We start from the raw sequence: 22413 nt of genomic DNA, 5'->3' as shown, positions 1-22413 counted from the left end.
CTTAGGAACTTCATATTTTACCCAGAAAAACTTTATGATATAGTAAAATAATACTGTAAATTTCATTAATAAGCTAATGATTATATTCAAAATAAGATAGCTAAAAGGAACTACAACGTTAACGGGGTTTTATTATTTCATATGGTCAATGGACATCTATATATCAAAAAACCGCGGAGTGCTACCATTTAGAGGGGTGCGTTTTTGAGGAATGAGTGAATTAGTCCCTGGGCACAGGTTACATTAGGGAGAGTTCTATGCACTTTTGGTACAAACATATCTACATAAAAATTCTTCCTGGTTAAATTTGCTATCTAAATATCACTTTTTAAAGTCAATAATACTTTTTTTACAAAAATATATTCAAAAGAAAAAGCACAAAGAAACCCAAAAGAAAGAAATTTTGTTTTTTGCCCCATAACTTTTCTCCACGAGGATATAGGTATAGACGTTGCTTTACAGAAAAAGAACCTACATATTTTTTCTTTAAAATTTTGTTTAGTAGAGGTAATTAGGATTTATAGTTTTCGAAATATGATTTTTCAAAATTCACCACTCACAGCAATTTTGGGCAATTTTCCTTGTTATTTCGCAAATATTGTGCTGTAACTTTTTCTACGTAATTTAGGTATACCCTATTCCACGAACATACGCCTGTTTTGGATTACTTCGACAACGAATATTTTACTGTGCCAAATAAGAAGAACGAAAGTAAATTGCAAATTACATTGTTGTTTATTGGAATAATTATTAGCGCCATTTACTTTCGTACTTCTTATGTTGCACAGTAAAATATTCGTTGTCGAATTAATCCAAAACAGGCGTATGTTCGTGGAATGGCCCATATATGCAATGGTACACGTAATAGGAACAAAAATCAATTACCTTTAAAATGGTCTACTGTATAACGTTGTACGACTTTTTTTAAAGAGATTATGGTTTTTCAAGTTTTTAAGGTTTTATACTTTTAACGATTTTTTATAATATAATATAAAAATAAAATAATATTATTATATAATATATTATATAGTATTATATTATATATAGTATATATAATATTATATTATATATTATATATTGTATAATATGTAATATAAAAAATATTATTTTTTACATTTTTTACGATTATTTTTGAAATTTCTTATTATAACTTTTTTTTTCTTTTACATGAATATACTATAATATATTGCTCAATAAAGAGGGCTGGCTTACTCTCTGTTCTTTAAAATGGTATATTATCTACATCTAAATAATCGAAACCGAGTGATTCTTTGATATTTTTTTACCTGTATTATTTAAAATTACTTCTTTTACAAAAATTACATAAACGTTAGTCCTAGAAAACATCACTTTAGTTAAAATTATTTAAAAGTTAACATTTAAAAAATTTTCAAAATCAAAGTCCATCTCTTCGTTAGCATTAGCTTCAATATCATCCTCTGACACCTCATTTATCTTAGAGTTCCCACAATTAGTACCCATGCACATGCACCCTTGGCAGAAAATTGAACAACTAATTCCTATCTTCCTACAACCGGAGTTTTTTGTACATCCTTTGGTACATTTACATGCTATTTTTTCAAGCAAAGCTTGTGGTGCAGGAGCTTTGACAGTACCTAAATATTGGTATTAATCCATATTTTGAAGTTGGTCCGGCCGAGTGAAGTGGATCCAAAATATTACCTATAAAAAATAAGATTCAATCATAACACACAATCACATAAAAAAGTTATAATGAGAAATTTAAAAAATAATCCTAAAATCAACAATCGTTGCAAGTACTTATTACATTTTGAAAAAGCAAATCTTATTCAAAAATAATCCTAGAATATTTTATAATACACCATTTTAAAGTAAACGGAATAAGCTTTCTTTTTTATTATTTATAATATATACCTAAATGTAGAAAAAAAAGTTATAATGGGAAATTTAAAAAATAATCGTAGGAAATATAAAAACTCGTTAAAAGTATAAAATTTTGAAAAAGATAACCTCTTTAAAAGAAGTCGTACAACATTATACAGTAGAACATTTTAAAGGTAATTGATTTCTATTCCTCTTACATGTACCATTGCATATGCCTAAAGATACGTAGAAAAAATTACAGAACAATATTTGTAAATAACAAGGAAAAATGCCCAAAATTGCTGTGAGTGGCGAACTTTGAAAAATCATATTTCGAAAACTCTAGATCCTAATGACCTCTACCAAACACCATTTTAAAGAGAAAATATGTAAGTTTTTTTTCTGTGAAGCAATGTCTATACCTATATCCCCGTGGACAAAAGTTACGGGACAAAAAACAAAATTTCTTTCTTTTGGGTTTCTTTGTGCTTTTTCTTTTGAATATATTTTTGTAAAAAAAAGTATCTTTGACTTTAAAAAGTTATATTTAGATAGTAAATTTAACCAGGAACAATTTTTATGTAGACGTGTTTGTACCAAACGTGCGTAGAACTCACCCTAATATAACCTGTGCCCAGGGACTAATTCACCCATTTCTCAAAAACGCGCCCCTTTAAATGGTAGCACTCCGCGGTTTTTTCATATATAGAGATTCATTGACCATATGAAATAATAAAACCCCGTTAACGTTGTAGTTCCTTTCTATAGTACATAATCAATAGCCTATAAGATCGGTTTAATAGATTGTGCAAAATAAATTTTGCAATCCAGCTATAGCAAAAAAAAAATCATTTCTTTTAAATCTTGCAGGACCGAAAATAAAGCAGATAGCAAGAAGAATTTTTTTTTGATAAAAAAGTGTACTGTACCTTTCATATGCAATTAGCAAAATTAAAATCGATTAATTACCACGGCGTCAGGAAATTTTTTAAATAAACATTAATTTTTGGTGCTACGCGCAGAACAGCAGTGTTCGATTCACACAAGTTGATTTCCACCAAAATTTCTTCCAATTTTTATCTAATATATTTTTCTTACTCTATATTTTGTTGTATTTTAAAATTTTAACTCCACAAAAATCAATCTAATTTTTTTATTGTTTGTGAAATATTGTTTAAACCATTGCATATGTTTATAAATAATTAAACTTTTATTTTCTAAGTTAACATATATGAACAAAGAAAGTTTTTGCTAAAAAAAGTGTTATTTCAAAGGATAGAGTATGTTTTTAATTTTCAATAAACAAATTTATTTATTTATATCGAAATGTAATAAAAATTAAAACATATCAATAGTTATCAAAGGTCATTGGAATGCCCAATCAGAGCAAACTATCCGCTGTCCTGCGTGTAGCACCAATATTTAATGTTTATTTAAAAAAAATTCCTGACGCCGTGGTAGTTAATCGATTTTAATTTTGCAGATTGCAAATTAAAGGTACAGTACACTTCTATACGCAAAAAAAATTTCAACTTGCTATCTGCTTTATTTTCAGTCCTGTAACATTTTGAAAAAATGATTCTTTTTGCGAAAGCTGGATTGCAAAATCTTTTAAACCGATCTTAATGAAATTTACAGTATTGCTTTACTGTATCATAAATTTTTTCTGGGTGAAATATGAAGGTCCTAAGTGTATCATAAATGGTTGAAAAACGTAAAATGCGAATACTTGTTTTTGTATGGTTTTTTTGCAATTATTGCTATTTTGCAACAAAGGTGACTATTTTTTTAATTTTTAAACAATTCTTTATTGCAGTAAATTTAATTACACAACTTTTATGCCAGTACAACTTTTCTCGAAAATTAACACTTTTAAAGTTATAATCAAAAAACGAAGAAAACAATTGAATTTTTCCTTCATTTTTTGACATTTTGATTATTTAAACAATGTTCCGGACTCTTTTTGAGAGGGAGGATAACTCAAATATTATTATTTGAGTAACTTTCCAGCAATTTCTGCAAAAAAAATTGAGTCACCTCTCAACGTCCAAATGTACTAATATTTTTACAGATGCGCCCTGGTCTATTGTGTAATGGACATTTTGAAGCGCGTGGCCTGATGCTTTGTTTTGACGGCTTGAGTTCGAAATGACGCCCTTTGCAGTCTTGTCTGTGAATATTTTCCCGGCAGCAACTCTTGCTCCACACCAGACCAACGTAATTAGAAAATTGCTGATAGTAAATCGGAATTTAATTAGAATTCCTTGGAGATGCCGAGTGACATATGGCGTTTGACTCTGTTTATCAAACTAGTTAACGAGCTCACAGCGTAACATTTGGCGAGTTCTTTCTCGTAACGAGCTTTACGTTAAGATTACGATGGGCTTTTAAGTGATACTTCTTACTAAAGAGGGCGGGCACCATTATTGCTGTTCGCTATTCAGGAACGAAAGAGGTTTGTTGCGATAATTAAGTTGAAAATTTTAGAGGTTGTTATTTTTAATAAACAAAGAAAATTTTGTAATTAACTATTTCTAATGGGGAATAAGCCACAATTTTACTAAAAAATTATTTTATTTTAACGTTTCGACGTCCAAATCGGATGCCGTTGTCAAAATACCAAAAATATTAATGAATTAAACAAAAATGTTGTTGCTTAGTAAAAAATTCTTCTAATAATTTATTTAATCTGACTCATTTATATCGGCAATTCAGACATAATATATTATACATTTTAAAGTAGAATACTTTAAAAAAATGATATTGCCAATATTAAATATTTATGAGTTGCGTTCCTGGGACGACTTTACTAAAAGCCAAATCATTCCATTACATGGAATCAACCCCAACTCAAGAATATTCGTCACAAAAAAAGATTGACAACTAGGACTAAAGAATAAATATATCAACCATAATGGAGTTATTGACATTATGTACTAATAATACCTATTTTCAACTAAATAATGAATTCTATAGACAAAATTTTGGTCTAGCAATGGGCTCTTCTTTATCTCCATTATTAGCTAATATAATTATGGAGGATTTCGAAACTAATATTATTTCTAAACAAAATTTAGAACCCACAGTATGGTGGAGATATGTAGATGATTTGTTTTCAATATGGCCTCATAGATCTGAATTGTTGGATACATTCCTAAATATTATAAACGGTCAAGAAGAGACAATAAAATTTACAATGAAAAAGGAATATAATAACACCCTCCCTTTCCTCGATGTTTTAGAAGGATACTGGATATTAGACTCAAGTGTATAGAAAACCAACACCCACCAACAGATATCTCAATAATTACAAATCAAATCACAAAATCAACGTTAAAAATGGAATCCATAAGGAAAAATTTTCCTGTAGCTGGCTGGATACCATTAATTACAAAAATTTAAGAAAAATATCTTCTTTGTAAAAGGTATATTAGTTTGAAAACCCCAATAAAGGGCTACAATAAAATACAGAACGTTTTCGCTCTAAAGAGAGCATCATCAGTGTTCTAAACAAGCTCTATATGCTAAGCCACCAAAACTACATGGGTTAAAACCCTTAAAATGCCGACCAAAGGTCTTACATTGGCATATTATTTATTAAACCCTGGCGATGGGTGAAATTTAAAGGGTATACCTCAAGGCACCATATGACTATACCACAAGCATGTGGGTGGTTGAGTTGATTTCTCTGTCTTTACAAAGATAAAGGTAAAAGCCAACTGATTACAGAGTTGCCAACAGAGCTTGTCTCCACTGTTCCAGTTTTTGTTCTGTCTCTTTCACTATTTCCTACTAGCACGACATCATCAGCACACACTAAGCACCATGGAATGTTACCCTGTAGTTTCGCTGTTATCTGGTCCAAAACTAATGAGAATAAATACGGACTAAGCACTGAGCCTTGGTGAAATCCTACTTTCACATGAAATTTATCAGTCTCTCCCACACCTGTCCTAACACTAGTCGTTACTCCCTCATACATATCCCTCACCACAATCTTTACAAATTCACCAGGGACTCATTTCTTATTGAGTGCCCACCACAGAATCTCTCGAGGAACTCTATCATATGCTTTCTCAAGATCAAAGAATACCATATGAGCGTTTGTTTCTTTACTCCTGTATTTTTCCATCAACTGCCTTATAATGAAAATTGCATCTGTTTTTGATCTTCCCTGCATAAAACCAAATTGATTCTCGGATATTTCGGTCTCTTCACGTATCCGTCTATCAATTACTCTTTCCCATATTTTCATGGTGTTGCTAAGTAGTTTTATAGCCCTGTAGTTTATACATTGTTGTATATCTCCCTTGTTTTTGTATACAGGTACTAGTATACTGCTTCTCCATTCGTCTGGCATTTGTCCAACTTCCATAATTCTATTAAAGAAACCTGCTAGCCACCTTGTTCCTGTCTCTCCCAATGCTCTCCATACTTCCTCAGGAATATCATCTGGTCCTACCGCTTTTCCTTTCTTTGTTTTTGGAAGCGCTTAAGCCAATTCCACGTTTGTTATTTTGGTGACCATTGCTGCTACTGTCTCCTTTGACTCTACAGGCTGTCTGTCAAATTCTTCATTTAATAAGCTGTCAAAGTATTTTCTCTATCTCTTTTTGACATCATTTTCGTGAATTAGTATTTTTTTATGAATTTGATCATATAATTTTGTAGATATGCGTTTGTGTCAACATTATACAACTTTAATCAAAAGTAACTTTGTTCATCATCATCATCTTCATAGGTTTTCTCGTCAGTCGATACTTCCTCAAATAATTTTAGTAATATTGGCTTTTCCTTCTCGTAATCCATATCTAAATATAAACAAACAAATATATTATAAACATTGAAAATAAGAAAAAGGTCTTAAATTACCTTACTAATTAAAACTATCGATGTCTGATCCAAACACAAAAACTTGCTCACAAATACTCGCACCCGGTGTACTGCACCGTGTTGCCTAATACTAAAAGCGTTGACTGATAAATTATAGAACGGTAAAAGTACAACACTCTTTTTTACACTGCACGTGGATTTCACCCACAGTTGATTGACGACTGAAGAGGTATATGTTGCATCAATTCAAAATCCCCATTACAATCACAGTTACAGGAAGTTATTCACAGGGCCGGTCTCGAACACCGTGTACGTGTAACCGAGGGTTAAAAACTAGTGGAGATAACGCATCACCCTGTTTGAGTCCACTGTTAATTTCAAAGCTACTGTTTTTACTTACCTCTTATGAAAACTTAAATAAAATTCTCATATTCAGCCTTATTCTGTAACTTTTAACAAATCGAATAGAAATGACCAAGTCGAATCGTAATTACCCGAAATCGGAATGTTTGATATCTATCGCGTCATTTTTGTGTTTTAATTGGCATTCTGTAACTCACATCGTAATCGAACTCAGTAACCTCTATTCCACACGGTCAGGAGGTGGTGGCAACCCCGCATTGACAAGCGAAATGAGTGTTCTGTGGCCTGCTTGTTACTGGCTCTAACTTTGAAATACGACACCGTTGCCATGTCTTCAATTTTTCATACTATCACATTACATACAGTTGCATTAAAAAAAATAGTTTTCAAATAACAAAAAAGAAAAGTTTTGAAAAGTAAACAACAAAATATTAGTGTAAATATTCTTTACAAAAAGCTCAAAAGATGTTAAATGGTTTTAAATCAAAGTTAACTAAAATTGTTATAAAAAAGAAGATCAACTGATAAATAAAAAAGATAAATGAAGATAAGATGTATGATGTAAAATATTACTAGATAATAATATACAACCTTAAGATTTTATTTGATTCCAGCTAAAATAACTGATAAGATAAACAACTTTCCCCAAAAATGACGTCTTTTCTATAATTATTTTCTTTTCTATAAGCGTTGGTTGATAAAAATACAAGTTAACTGGTATAATATATTTATCAATCAACGCTATAAGTCTATCTTTATATTTTAAACGGTCTTGTACAATATATTGAAATTAAACCAGAAATAAAATAAAAGTATATGGCAACACTGTGTCACTGTGACTGGCAAACATTCAGCATCCTGAATGCTGCATTCGGATCCCAGAGAAAATGGGGTTAGGTTCAATGCATACTCCTAGAACATGACTAAATTAAATATACAATTCCCTAAGTAAATAACACCACAGACTAAAAAATTAAGCAAATACAAAAGGTAAAAATTCTGTAAATAATTGTAAATAAGTAGTAATAAACTATTTTTAGTAGATATAAAATATAACTGTCAAAACAAAATACAATGCGCTTGCGTCAAGCACAATTCCGATTATCGAAATCTAATTTCGACAGGGTACACGGTGTCGAAGTAATTTCTATTCACTATTCCGATTGTAGAGATTCCGAGGGAGTTATGGAATACCGATTTTGACTATTTTTATTCGACTTGGTCACTTCTATTCGATTTTCCTTACTTCTATTATCGAAATGAGTTACAGAATAGGCTTGATTAACTGCAGTTCTTATTTAAAAAAAAAAGGTAATGTTTTTGTCCCAACTAAACATATATTTACGACTCAAGCATCAACAAAAAAGAAAGGTGTCAAAATTGATTGGTTTGAAGCTCAGAACTGTTCATTCCAGAAACGTAATTTATGGGAGGGATAGAAACGGCAGAAACGAATCCCCCGTCATATTATTTGTCGTTGGTCACTGAGGGATTTCCGGTTTACAGTCGAGTTGATTCTAGGTCAACGGGGAGCCATTTCAGTTATGCAAAAATACTTTGCGGTAAAGGGAGCCTAAATTAGGCTCGAACGTGACTGCTGGAGTGTTTTACTTAATTGGAAAGATGTTGGGATTTTTGCGAAAAAAGGTTTTATGTACTTTTATGAATAACTCGAATTATTAAGAGGAAGAGGACTGGAAATATTACATCCGTAAATCAGATGGGAAATAAAAATGTCTAGTGCACAGGAAAATATTGAAAATTTGATTTTCTTTTAGTACACTTTAGAAGACCAAAAATAATCATTTTTTTCAAGAAGTTTTTCTCAGAACCTTGATTAAAAATGGACATAAAACTTTGTACATATTAATATATAACTCTTAAAGAGTACAAAAAATATATCTTTTTTTATTTATGCAAATGCATTAATATTGTAGAGGGCGCAAAATCGATGCCTCGAAAAATGATGGCGGACAGTTAATCTCAGGATTGGGATATCTGAAACAAAAAAATCGTACTGCATTTGAAAAAGGAAGGTTTCTTACGTGACAATTTACCACAATTTGACCAAAAAATAAAAAATAAATATTTTTTAACCATGAAAAACTTAGAAAAACGGGCGATTTTTCACAAAATTTTTACAAATTTCCCTAAAATCTTTTTTTTGCGGATTTTTTCACTAACGGTGGTAAATTGTCACGTAAGAGACCTTCCTTTTTCAAATGCCGTACGATTTTTTTGTTTCAGAGAATCCAATCCTGAGATTAACTGTCCGCCATCAGAACTAGTTTTTTTGGAGGCCTCGACTTTGGCGCCCTCTACAATATTAGTGTACGTGCATAAATGAAAAAAGATATAGTTTTTGTATTCTCTAAGCCCGACCGCACATCATAGAAACATGAAACGTAAATTACGTTTCATGGAAATAAACCACTGCTAAACAAATATACGTCCGGCCATTTATGAAACTCTCCGAAAATAAAAATGTGTCATGAGCATGAATCACACTCGTTTCATTGGTAGGCGGACTTTGAGATTTGTTTAGCAGTGTTTTAGTTTCATGAAACATGTTTTTCGTTTCATGTTTCATGTTTTTCGTTTCATGTTTCTTTGGTGTGCGGCTTGGCTTAGAGTTAGATATTAATATGTAAAAAGTATTTTGTTAATTTTTAATAAGGGTTCTGAGAAAAGAAATCTTGAAAAAATGCTTATTTTTGGTCTTCTAAGGTGTACTAGTACCTTAACTCTGCACCAGTGGCGCCTAGTCTGACATACCCTGCTTTGGGAAATTTTGTATAATTCAAACATTGGCTAAATTACAGCACTACTGTTTATAGTTAGGCGAAGCAACGAAGCATAAAACCTAGGAATTTTGTACAATAAGATGAATCGTCATGCTACTTTTTGCATTAGATTCGAGAATGTGTGAGGCAATTTTGTAAACTAAATTGATCTCTGGCAAAAATTTTTGTGCATGAGAAAATGCATTTTCACAGTGCATCTGGAAGAGATGGAAAATTAAAAATTTAGTACTCAAGAAATATTGACGGAGTTCAATTTTTATACATAAGGGGTTTTGGAGGTCACTGAGCATGAATTTTATGACGGCGATGGTCTCCTAGGTACCTGGTGCCAGAGTGGAACTCGTCGCTTGGGACGACCGAATAATTCTCGAAATGAAGATTGGATCTAAAAACTGAAAAATACGTGTTTAATATTTTTTAAAAATCTATCGAATGATACTAAACACGACCCCCCACTCCATTCCCTGGAGGCGGGGTGGGGGTAACCTTAAAATCTTAAAAATGGAAACCTCCATTTGTCATTTATTATTGCAGATTTGGATTGCTTACGTAAAAATAAGCGTAAAATTACGTAAAATAAATTCGTGTTCAGTGACCTCCAAAACCCCCAAGTATAAAAATTGAACTAATTTCCATCAATATTTCCTAAGTTCTAAATTTTTCATTTTCCATTTCTTCGAGATGCACTTTGGAAATGCATTTTCTTATGCACAAAAGTTTTTGCCGGAGATCAATTTAGTTCACAAAATTGCCTGACACTCTCTCGAGTCGAATGCAAAAAGTTGCAGGACGATTCATCCTACTGTACAAAATTCCTAGGTTTTGGGCTTTTTAGTGCTTCGTTGCTTCGTCTAAGTACCTTCTTAGCACATTAGTACCAACATCGGTAAATAATAATAACTAAATCAGATGACTAGCCCTCGTGAAATGAGTTAGTGGGGTCTGTCAGCCTAGGCGCGACTAGAGACGTAATTCATTATTTTATTGGTTTGAACGATATGGAATAAATGAATATTTTTACAAATTTGTATCGGATATCCAAGGATAAAAACTGTGGTAGTAGAAAAATTATAGTGTGTCACAGGTGCAGAAAGGTAATTTCTCACTCGTTTGAAATGCGGCTGTCGCTTGCGCTCGTACCGCAACTTTTCAAACTCGTGAGAAATTAGTACCTTTCTGCACTTGTTGCACAATATACTAATTATATTGATCGGGTTTGTTGTGAAACATAATATAAAAGGTTATGGTATTATGACAACTGAATGTTATTTTCCACGAAATGAAGAAAGATTTATGTAAATAACTGAAAAATAAAATACTTGACCAAGTAATATAAAATAAAATAATACAGAAAATCGGTGGACATATTTTTCAATTACTTTATTCATACAATACAATATTGCCCAATTGTAATAGATCCAATGAAAAACATTTGATAAATATTACATACCAATAAACTACGACAAATAAATATAATATTTTATTCTTTACAATATAAAAATATAAATATACTTTTCTACTTATCTACTTTTCACACCATTTTTTACACCATGGTAATGGTGAAGGCTGTGTCCTTTTACCCCTCCGCTGTTTGGATTCCATGATGGATGATTATCCCAAAATCTATCTCCAATATCTACGTGGTTAATGCCGTTATTGTCTGGAGGATTTTGGTTTTGGACAGGATAATTATTACCACTTATGGGAAAGTTATTGCCAAATCTATTACCAATCTGTTGTGGCTTCCACCTGTCTTTAATGAAGTCGACGCCTCTTTCTGCCATCATAACTATCGTGGCATGAGTATTACCAGATACCAAAATTGGCATCGCAGAAGCGTCCATAACTCTTATACCATCGATACCATGAACCATAAGTCTATTATCAACAACCGCCATGGGATCTGAGAGTGGTCCCATTTTAAGCGAACATGCCTGATGGTTTTCTGGACCGGTGTAGTACCTTATTGCACATTGCCAAAAGTCATCAGAGTCATATCTGAAAGAAGAACGGAAATAAATTCAGATAACTAATAAAGTTAAATAATATAGTACAATACCCAGTGTCCACTTATATTTTCCCCCATTTTAACTGACTATAACTTCTAAACGGCTCAAGATACAAATATTCGGTTTTCGCTGAAATGTTTTATTTTAATAAAAGTTTGGTCTGAATTGATTGAATTTTTTATATCGCTTTCAAATAAGAAAAAAAATGGCGGATTTTTGAAAAAAACGTTGTTGACTTTTTTTAATGGAACACCCATTATATTTTTGCAAATTGAAAGAAAGGGCACTCACCTATCCAGCGATGTAAAGTTTTTCAAAATCGGTTGTCAAATCACTGAGTAATTAATTTTTAAAAAGAGAGGTGCAACATGGATATCGCATACCTAAATAACGTAACTAAGCAAATTGATATTATGTTATGTGATTTCCACATTGCATCTCTCATTTTAAAAATGAATTGCTCAGTCATTTGACAACCGATTTTAAAAAATTTTATACCGCTGGATAGGTAAATAAACGTTTTTTCAAGTTTTTAGGTAAATGACCATTTTTTATATCGCTTTTAAATACAAAATAGCGGAATTTTGAAAAAAAACGTTGTTGACTTTTTTATTAAAACACCCAGTATATTTTTTCGTAACTTGAAAAAATGGTCATTTACCTATATAGCGATATAAAAATTTTTAAAGTCGGTTATCAAATGGCTGAGCAATTAATTTTTAAAATGAGAGATGCAATGTGGAAATCACATAACATAATATCGATTTTCTTATAATATGTTATTTAGGTATTTGATATCCACCTTGCACCTCTCATTTTAAAAATTAATTACTCAGTGATTTGGCAACCGATTTTAAAAAACTTTATATCGCTGGATAGGCGAATGAGATTCCTTTCAATTTACAAGAAAAATACACTGGATGTTCTATTAAAAAAAAGTCAACAACGTTTTCTTAAAAAATCCGCCATTTTTTTTTCGTATTTGAAAGTGATATAAAAAATTAAATCAATTCAGACAAAACTTTTACTAAAATAAAACATTTCAGCGAAAACCTCATATTTCTATCTTGAACCGTTTAGAAGTTATAGACAATTAAAATGGGGGAAAATATAAGTGGACACCCGGTATAACACAATATACAAGGTCTCCCAAAAGTAGTGGAACAGTCGAGTATTTCCTGAACTAAACATCTGATCGAAAAACTGGAAAATTTGTGTTCAATCATTTTCAAAAATCTATCCAATGACACCAAACACCAACCCCCGCTACACCCCTTGGAAGTGGGGTGGGGGTAACTTTAAAATCTTAAATGGAAACCCCAGTTTTTCTTGCAGATTTTAATTCGTTACGTAAAAGTAAGCAACTTTTATTCAAGACATTTTTCGAGCTGTGGATAGATGGCGCTATAATTGGGAAAAACAATTTATCCTGATACCATAGGTAAATTATAGAAACGGTCTAATATCTCACGAAATACACTTCCAAATGAGGAACTAATAAACAGATTTTTAATCTTTTTTGAAAACCTTTCGAATAACATCAAACGTGACCCTCCAACCCACCCCCTGTGGGTGGGATGGGGGGTAGCTTTAAAATCTTAAATAGCAACCCCCACTTTTTATTACAGATTCGGATCCGTAACGAAAAATTAAGCAACATTTATTCGAAATATTTTTTGGAATTGTTAATAGATGGCGCTTTAATTGGAAAAATACCATTTATTAGCGCCATCTATCAGAAATTTTAAAAAATGTTCCGAATAAATGTTGCTTAATTTTTTATGGCGAATCCGAATCTGCAATAAAAAGTGGAGGTTGCTATTTAAGATTTTAAATTTACCCCACACCCCACCTCCAGGGTGTGGGTTGGAGGGTCATGTTTGATGTTGTTCGATATGTTTTCGAAAAAGATTAAAAATCTGTTTTTTGGTTTCTCATTTGGAAGTGTATTTCGTGAGATATTAGACCGTTTCTATAATTTACCTATGGTATCAGGATAAATCGTTTTTCCCAATTATAGCGCCATCTACTCACAGTTCGAAAAAATGTCTTAAATAAAAGTTACCTACTTTTACGTAACGAATCCAAATTTGCAAGAAAAACTGGGGTTTCCATTTGAGATTTTAAAGTTACCCCCCCCCCCACTTTCTGGGGGTCTGGGGGTGTAGTGGGGATTGGTGTTTGGTGTCATTGGATAGATTTTTAAAAATGATTGAACACGCATTTTTCAGCTTTTCGATCCGATGTTTAGTTCGCGAAATATTCGACCGTTCCCCTACTTTTGGGACACCCTATATAAGACAAATAAATAAGGCCACAATCATGTCCGGATGTTTAAGAGATGTGGTCTGGACAGCAAAGTTAGTATTTATAAAGCTTACATTAGACCTGTTATGACACATAGTATTGAATCAAGAGAACAAACCAATAAAACCAAAAGCATACTACCTACGAGCAGACGAAAGGAATACACTAAGAGCCAAGAGCAATAGCAAGGAAGACAAGAAGAGATAGAATACGAAACAACATCATCAGGGAACAATGTGGCGTGCAAGATGTAGTCAGATGGGGAAGGCAAAGACGAAGAGAATGGTTTAGTCATGTAAAAAGGATGGAGGAGCACAACAGATACCAAGAATTGCGCTAGAAAGAAAACCAGCAGGCAAGCGTCCACCGGGGAGAACACCAAAAAGGTGAAGAGATAGCTAGCAGTCTATTTCTCAAGAAATATTTCAACGTCGGAATTAACAGTTCGACAGATCTACAACAAGAGTATGAGAAGAATAGAAATAATACGTATATTGTTAAATAAATTAATGATATTATATTGAAATGTGTTTTGAAAGTAGCAATAATTTATTAGAACAGAAAATGACGGATAGCTATTTTACCATTGACAAGACAAGACGGATAGGTATTTTACCAATTTTGTCACCGTGAAAATGATGTATCGAAAGAAAGCTTACCACCCAAGTATGGCACTAAAGGTGTGAAATTTCCTAGGACTTTCGGTTTTAAAAATGCAACCGGAAATACTATTTTAAAGTCGCCAGGAATAGTACAAGCTATATACTATTCGACGCGCCTTAGCAAGACAAGAACATGTACATATTATATTTTCCCGGGTTCATGAGTGTCTGCCCGTTTGTCCGCGTTGATGATTCGCTAAATAATTCGCATTTTTAGTTGAAGAAATTATAAGATAATTTTCAATACAAAACGATAATTCTGGCAACATTGTAACATCAGTCCTTCATTGGCAGGTGTACAACCTAGTTGCGTGGAAATAGTTCAGAACCCAGCAGTTCCCTAGAGTATTTGATTTTTATAATAATGGTACATTCCATGTCAAATCACTCAGGCAAAAAATTTTGGATTTCCGATTTGTCTGAAAATTGGTATATAGCTTCTGCGGGACGTAAAAATAAGATATTTAAGGTCAAAAAATCTTCTTCTCTTTTTTTCTCAAAATGTGATTTTATGCGATTTTACAGTGATTTGGTGTTTATTTAAACAAATTTGCGTTTTCTGTCGTAAAGTATCAATGAAAAACATTAGTACATTGTTTACCGGGTAGGAAAAGCTTAACATTCCTGGACGACTGTGAAGATTGCTAAGTCGAGGCGCAAGCCGAGACTTAGCAACACAGAGTCCAGGAATGTGGCTTTTCCTACGAGGTAAACATACTATTTTTCCGCAAATCGTTTAAAATTCGACAGATATTGATTGATTTAAAAAAAAACGCGATAATTTTATTCCCAAATAAATGGTGCTTTGAAATTCCTAATAAAATTACTTGGGTTACTATGGAAATATCATTTTACTAATATCATTACACTAACAACTGTACGGAAATATCATTTCCTTACAGTAAGGAAATGACATTTCCTTAAAGTAAGGAAGTCCTGACTTTTTCTTCAAGAAATTTTGACAGGAATGTCAAAATTTCCTGGCGATTTGCGGAAAAATATTTTAATAGAAAGGACTCAAAAATGTCATTATATGGCATTATAACAAGTTATTTTGAATCAAAACAAGTTTTTGATCAAATTTTATAGTGTAAAAAACGTTAAAATACCGTTTTTTACATTTTCCTCCATTCCCAAAATACATCATCATCGATTTGGCTGAAAATTTGCCCACAGATATCCAAAAGATAGAACTTTAAGTGGTTAGAAGGATTTGAATTATAAATATTACAATACGAAAAAAGTTACATGCAGTAATATCAGACTCAAAAGTATATATTAGTCCAGTCGGGATAGCATTTGACCTTGAATGCCGAGCTGCCCAAAATTTTATTTTTCTGATCTTTAAGGAAGTCAATAGTAGCCTAAATTTAAAATCACGAATGAATTCCTCCGTTACGTTAGCCGCCAACTTGATTTTAAAGGAGAACCTGTTTGGCTCAATATCTCCGCCATTTTTAACTTTTCGACAAAAATGGTAGGAACTGAAATTGTTCCAAATAAATCGTATTTACAATTATTACAATTTCTTTTTAACAATTTTTTCGTGAGGTCGATATTTTCGAGTTAATTTTACTTAGAGTAGACGCCTATATTTTTGACTATAATATTGCATGTAACTTTTTTGGTATTGTAATATAATTCAAATCCTTCTCACCACTTAAAGTCCTATGTTTTGTCTATCTGTGGGCAAATTTTCAGCCAAATCGATTGTGATGTATTTTGGGAATAGAGAAAAATGTAAAAAACGGTATTTTAACGTTTTATACACTATAAAATTTGATCAAAAGCTTGTTTTGAATCAGAGTAACTTGTTATAATGCCATATAATGACATTTTTGAATCCTTTTTATTAAAATATTATGTTTTTCATTGATACTTTACGATAGAAAATGCAAATTTTTATAAATAAACACCGTAAAATCGCATAAAATAACATTTTGAGAAAAAAAAGAAGAAGAATATTTTTTGACCTTAAATATCTTATTTGTACGTCCCGCAGAAGCTATATACCAATTTTCAGACAAATCGGAGGTCCAATTTTTTTGCTCCAAAATTGAGTCATTTGAAATGGAATGACCCTAATATAAAAATTGAAAATCTTATGTTGGCCAACTATCTGGACCGGAGTTGAGCTGAACTACATGTAATTTATATGTTCCGTTTTTGTTTCGCTGAAGCTGTATACCTAATTTAATATTGTCACAAAAACGAACATCTTTGATTAACAACAAAATGTTGATTAGAAACATCAATCAAGAATTTTCAAAATTTATACCCCTGAAACGTTTTAGTCTCACATTGGAAATTCCGTTGAACGGGACTACTGAACTTTATATAATATAGCCGGTATCCCTTTGTGTCTCCGACCAATCTCTCGAGATCACTTTCTACAAATTCGAAGGAAGTTACATTTTAGTAAAAATAAAAATGAAAAAATACCGAAATTCGCCTACACAAAATCGAGTATTTCCTCAATATCATACAAAATAATTTAAAAAGAACGTTTTGTCCCATAAAAATATTGATAATTGAAGTAAGTATTCTTTTCAAATTATTGAAACTGCATTTCAAACAGTGTATAAAACCAAGAAACAACTATTGCAAAACAGGTTGGTATAGGATTTGTATTACACAATTTGTACAACAATTTTTATTAATAAAAGTTTCCATTTTTACGCTATTATTATTACTGTGCTGTGTAGACAGTTATCATCCACAATGTTATTAGCTGATGAGGTTCCCGAGGTAAATCTGCCGATTTTTTTTTTATTTTTAATGGTTTTTGAGTCCTTAGCATCCCACGGAAATAAAAAAAAAACAACGAAATTCTTTGTAACGAAAGTGTGAAAATCAAATATTTATTATTGTAAAACCTAAAGTAAACATAAAAACAAATATCTCTCGAGAGCGTCACTACAAGAAATATCTAAAAGAAATCTATGCAAAATTTTAGATGGATCGGTCAAGTATATTTGAAGGAAAACGTGTTTAAAGTTTTGACAACTTCGTCTTCGTCTTCTTGTTTGTCTGTTATATCGTAAATTAATGCACACCGAAATATACTTTTGAATCACAGAGTAATCACCGGTAATTTTACTCCGATCAATCTGAAATTTTCAGAGAGTATTCTTGAAGTTATCACAAAAGAAATTTAAAGTTGAGGCCATCCCCGGAAAAAGGGCCCATAAGCCTATGGGCCGTTTTTCCGCAGATCGTTTAAATCGATCCGCCATGATGTAAAGTTCATTTCGGCCAGGTTTGGCAACAATGTCTCAAACCTGTGTCGTTCGATAAACAAAACATTTAACTACCATTTTAACAAAGTTGTGTTCGCGTCCGTTGTTCGTTTGCTTGTCATTAACGTAAGTGTGTTTATTGAGCTTTAAAAATGGATTCTGACGAAGAGGTAGTTAGACAAATACTGACAAGATGTAAGAAGATTAATGTGACGGGAGAAAAAAGAAAAGTTAAAAGGCAATCAGGTAAAATATACGTCACCTCGCCCGGCCGCGATGTTGCAGCTAAGTCATTTCAGTTAATCATAAAATGCTGCCTGGACAAATGTTTTACCCGTTTAAGTGTCGATGATCAAAAACATTTATTTCAACACCTTTATTTACAAGCAAAGCCTCAACAGGACTCTTTGTTGGATCAGTGTATAAAAAAACTTAATGTGGACCGTAAACGGCTCAAGAATAATCCAAAAGTTTTACAAGCGTATACATGGGAATATTTCGTGTCTCAAAAGGGTGACAGAATAAAAACATGTCGGACCATGATCCAAAAACTTTGTCAAGTATCTGTGAAGCGCATTCGCGTAGTACAAAAGAAGGTAATTGAGGGGGATTCATTTACAGAAAAGCGAGAGACAGATGCCAACAGACCCCACAAATTGGCTCCCAACATTCATTACTTGCTTAATGAGCATTTGGAAACTATTCCGTTTAAGAAAATTCATTATTCCCAACACAAATCCGAAGTAAAATATCTTGAGAATGCCGTATTAAATATTAAAAGCTGTATAAGCTTTTTGTACAATACTCTAAAGAAAAGACATGCACAAATCTAAAGATGAAATACAAGACATACTTTCAGTATTTTAAGTCACTGCGTTCATACAGTTTCAACAATCCCAAAATAGACGTATGTGATTTCTGCACAGAATGTAAACAAAAACTATCTATTAATCCTAATGATGCCTGTGCAATTTCCTATTGCCTTCACAATGTGAAAATAAAGCGACACATAGCAATGAGAAGAAATCTGATAGAAAGAAGTAAAACTAACATTAGTTGCCTTGTTATTGAATTTGACTATGGACAAAATCTACCAGTTCCGAAACTCAATGTAACAGTGCAGTTTTATAAACGTCCACTTTGGTGTTATCTCTTTAATATACATATTCACAATGATGGGTCGTCTTTTATGTATACATTTATGGAAGGACAAGAAAAAAAGGCGCCGATTCTGTTATTTCATTCGTCTATGACTGCTTGTGCAAAAAAATTAATGGCGATGTCACTGAAATCGTATTTTTGTCGGATGCATGCGGAGGACAAAATAAGAACATTTCAATGGTAAAATTTGAAATGTGGCTAGCAAACAAGTTTAACGTCAATATTAGACATATATTTCCGGTTCGTGGCCATTCCATTAACCAGTGCGATCGCCATTTAGGGCTGGTAAAGTCATCTTTAAAAAAGAAGGAATACATAGTGACGGCAAAGCCATATTTGGAAGCAATAGTGCATTGTCGAAAAAAGCCATTTCCTTTTAATGTTTTCATGGACAGAACGCTATTCAAAAATTGGACTGAAAGTTTGGAAGGACTTTTTTAAATAAGCCAAAAACAAAGGGACTTGTTTTCAGCATTCAACAGTATGTACAAATGAAATACAAAAAAGACGGAACATTGGCTTGTTCTCAAACATACATGGAAATTTACATACCATTCACAATTTGGAAAGGAAGAAACATAAACAAAAACATTGCTCTTTAAACTGTCCCAGTGGTTGGAATAAAGCCGACGAAGGAAAAAGACGTGAGAGATCTATTTTCGTTTTTGTACCAAGAAGATGAACAATGGATATGCTTAATACTAGAAGAAGTTTCTGTATAACTTTCTTTGTATAATAATAACTTGTTTTAATGTTTATTTTTTACGTCATTTGCCAAATAAAGATTTTCCTAAAATTTTTTCATACTTTCGCAAATGATCTGTGGAAAAAGGGCCCGTGACAGGCTAATGTAAAAAAATTATATTTACATAAAAATGTGTCTATAGTATATCTTTGAAACATCTTATTGTAACTTTAGTTTAAATACAATACTTTTATTTTAGCTTTTAATAAAGTTCAAAGTTTTATTCTTTGTTTTCAAAATAAATTTTCAATTGCGTTTTTCTCAAAAGCGCCATTTGGCATATGGGCCATTTTTCCAGGGATGGCCTCAATTTCAAACCATACCCCCCTTAATATACAGTGATGAGCTGGCTAATAACCGGCAAAATAGCGCAAGAGATCGAAAACACATTAAGTTGTGAGATAAAAAGAAATAAAACTAGTAGAGTTGTTAAATTTAGCGAAAGTAACATATAAATTAACATTATATTGATTGTTTCCCACCTTTAGACGTATCAGAGGAGTATGTCAACTAAAACTTTCACTGTGACAGTTGCATTTCTCAAACTCGTCCGATACGTCTAAAGGTGGGAAACAATCAATATAATGTCAATCTATGTATAAGTTACTCCTCCTCCATGTTCATCGTTCATCTCTTTTTATCTCACAACTTAATGTGTTTTCCATCTTTTGCGTTATTTGCCGGTTAGTAGCCAGCTCATCACTGTATAAGATATTTTCAAAGTTTATAATGAAAGAGTAGTTGCAGACAGTTAGATTTTCGCTTCCTCCGAACATAACATCTATTTTACTCTGGGCTAATTAGCAAAATACAAGGAATAGCTATTTGTATAACAAGGGAGGAAAGTGCTACTTTTCCTCCCGAGAATGAAGTTTACTGCCCGACGCGTAGCGGAGGGCAGTAATCATTCAAGGGAGGAAAAGGCACTTTACTCCCATGTTATACATATGATTTTTCCACCTTCCTCTAATAACAAGGTCATTTTTTCATTTTTACTTAATTTATTTATGTAACTAACCAACAAAATTTATTAAAACTAAAACTAACAAGTAGGTAGAATATAACTGTCAGCTGTCAAATATAAGTCAAATTATTAATGTAAACATTGTTAAATCAAAATAACAATTTACTGTTTTTTACCATTCTGCAAAATACAGAGTGTTTTATAAATAAACGTTAAAATGTATAGATACTTACGTAAAAATGTAAGATATTATACAGGGCGTCAATAAGTTATATTTCATGAATGACATACCATGACGTCACTTTTACTTTTCCTCCCTAGGGAGGAAAAATATTTTCCTCCCTAGGGAGGAAAAGTACAACTTTGCTCCCTACAATCAGGTCCGGAAAAGTATACTTTCGGTAGAGGTAGGTGGAAAAAGTTATTTACCAGCAATTTTATTGCTGGAATCGAGTCTAATTATTGTATGTATTAATAATATAGATATGTAAAGTCCGCAGATAGTGTGCTACTTTTTTTATAAACAAAATGGCGCCCGAAAATCGTGTTTTTTTCAATTTTTGTTCTATAACTCCAAAGATTTTAACTTTAGACCAAAAACACCCACATAAAAATTCACCGCAATTAAATTTTGCATAGAGACGTGTTTTTTCCAATTTACTTCGACGAAAACTTTCCCCGGAAGAAGCGGGTTTTTCCAACAAAATCTTTAATTTTCAATTAAACTTTTAGATAAGTAGTTGTTAATCAATAATTAAATAACTTGGCAATGTAAAAGCACTTTCCGTATGTATTATAGTTCCAGAAGTATATGGAAATTGAATGGACAGTATAGCAACAATTAAAATGTTAATTAAAAATTTACGGTCGCTATAATACCGATAGTAATTATGATGCATAAGAATAACTATGATTTTTTCATAAAAAGACACTATACCTATCTAATGTACTATACAGAATTGAAATTGGACTATTTAGGCGGCCTCAGGAATATTTTAAATTTATAAACAATTTTCTGGTTTATAAACTAATAGAATATCTCGGAAAGTATTAAAATAAATTAAATTGTGAAAACGGTATTCGAAAGACAGCAGGAGGGCGCTTTTTTTAAAGAAAAAACGTTTAATTATGACGAGTGGTTCCTGAGATACAACCGGTCAAAGTTGACCGGAATTTACGGCAAATAATATGTAAACAACAGGATCAAAATTTTTAAACCATCACCTTTTTATTTTTGTCCTCTTTCTTCACACCAATTTTCATATCTTTAGAATCCTCATAACATACATTATTATAATAAAAACTATCGATAATACGTGTGAAAATTGCCAAAAATAGCAAAATTCCAATCAAAAATTAGGTTGGAGAAAGTGTAACAATCAAAGTTCAAAACCGGTATACGTTAACAAAATGCATTTTCTCGTCTTCCCATGGAGAAATTTCCTTCATTCTTTTTTTGTTCCCTAATAACTCGAGTAGAG

The 22413-nt window shown here is 32.2% G+C and overlaps 1 protein-coding gene across 1 annotated transcript in view; it reads right to left on the bottom strand.

Moving 5' to 3' along the window:
- Nucleotides 1-11210: 11210 nt before the first annotated feature.
- The window catches only part of LOC114326282 (glucose dehydrogenase [FAD, quinone]), a 103104-nt gene continuing 91901 nt past the window's right edge, over nt 11211-22413 (bottom strand). Inside the window, exon 7 of the mRNA XM_028274591.2 lies at nt 11211-11843. Within this exon, the coding sequence (XP_028130392.2) occupies nt 11366-11843 (478 nt within the window). The 3' untranslated portion in view covers nt 11211-11365. The remainder of the gene's footprint in view (nt 11844-22413) is intronic.

Source organism: Diabrotica virgifera, chromosome 4, assembly GCF_917563875.1.
Source record: "Diabrotica virgifera virgifera chromosome 4, PGI_DIABVI_V3a".
NCBI classification, from domain to species: domain Eukaryota; kingdom Metazoa; phylum Arthropoda; class Insecta; order Coleoptera; family Chrysomelidae; genus Diabrotica; species Diabrotica virgifera.
The sequence above is the reverse complement of the archived record's forward strand: the minus strand, read 5'-3'. Positions and strand labels throughout refer to the sequence as shown.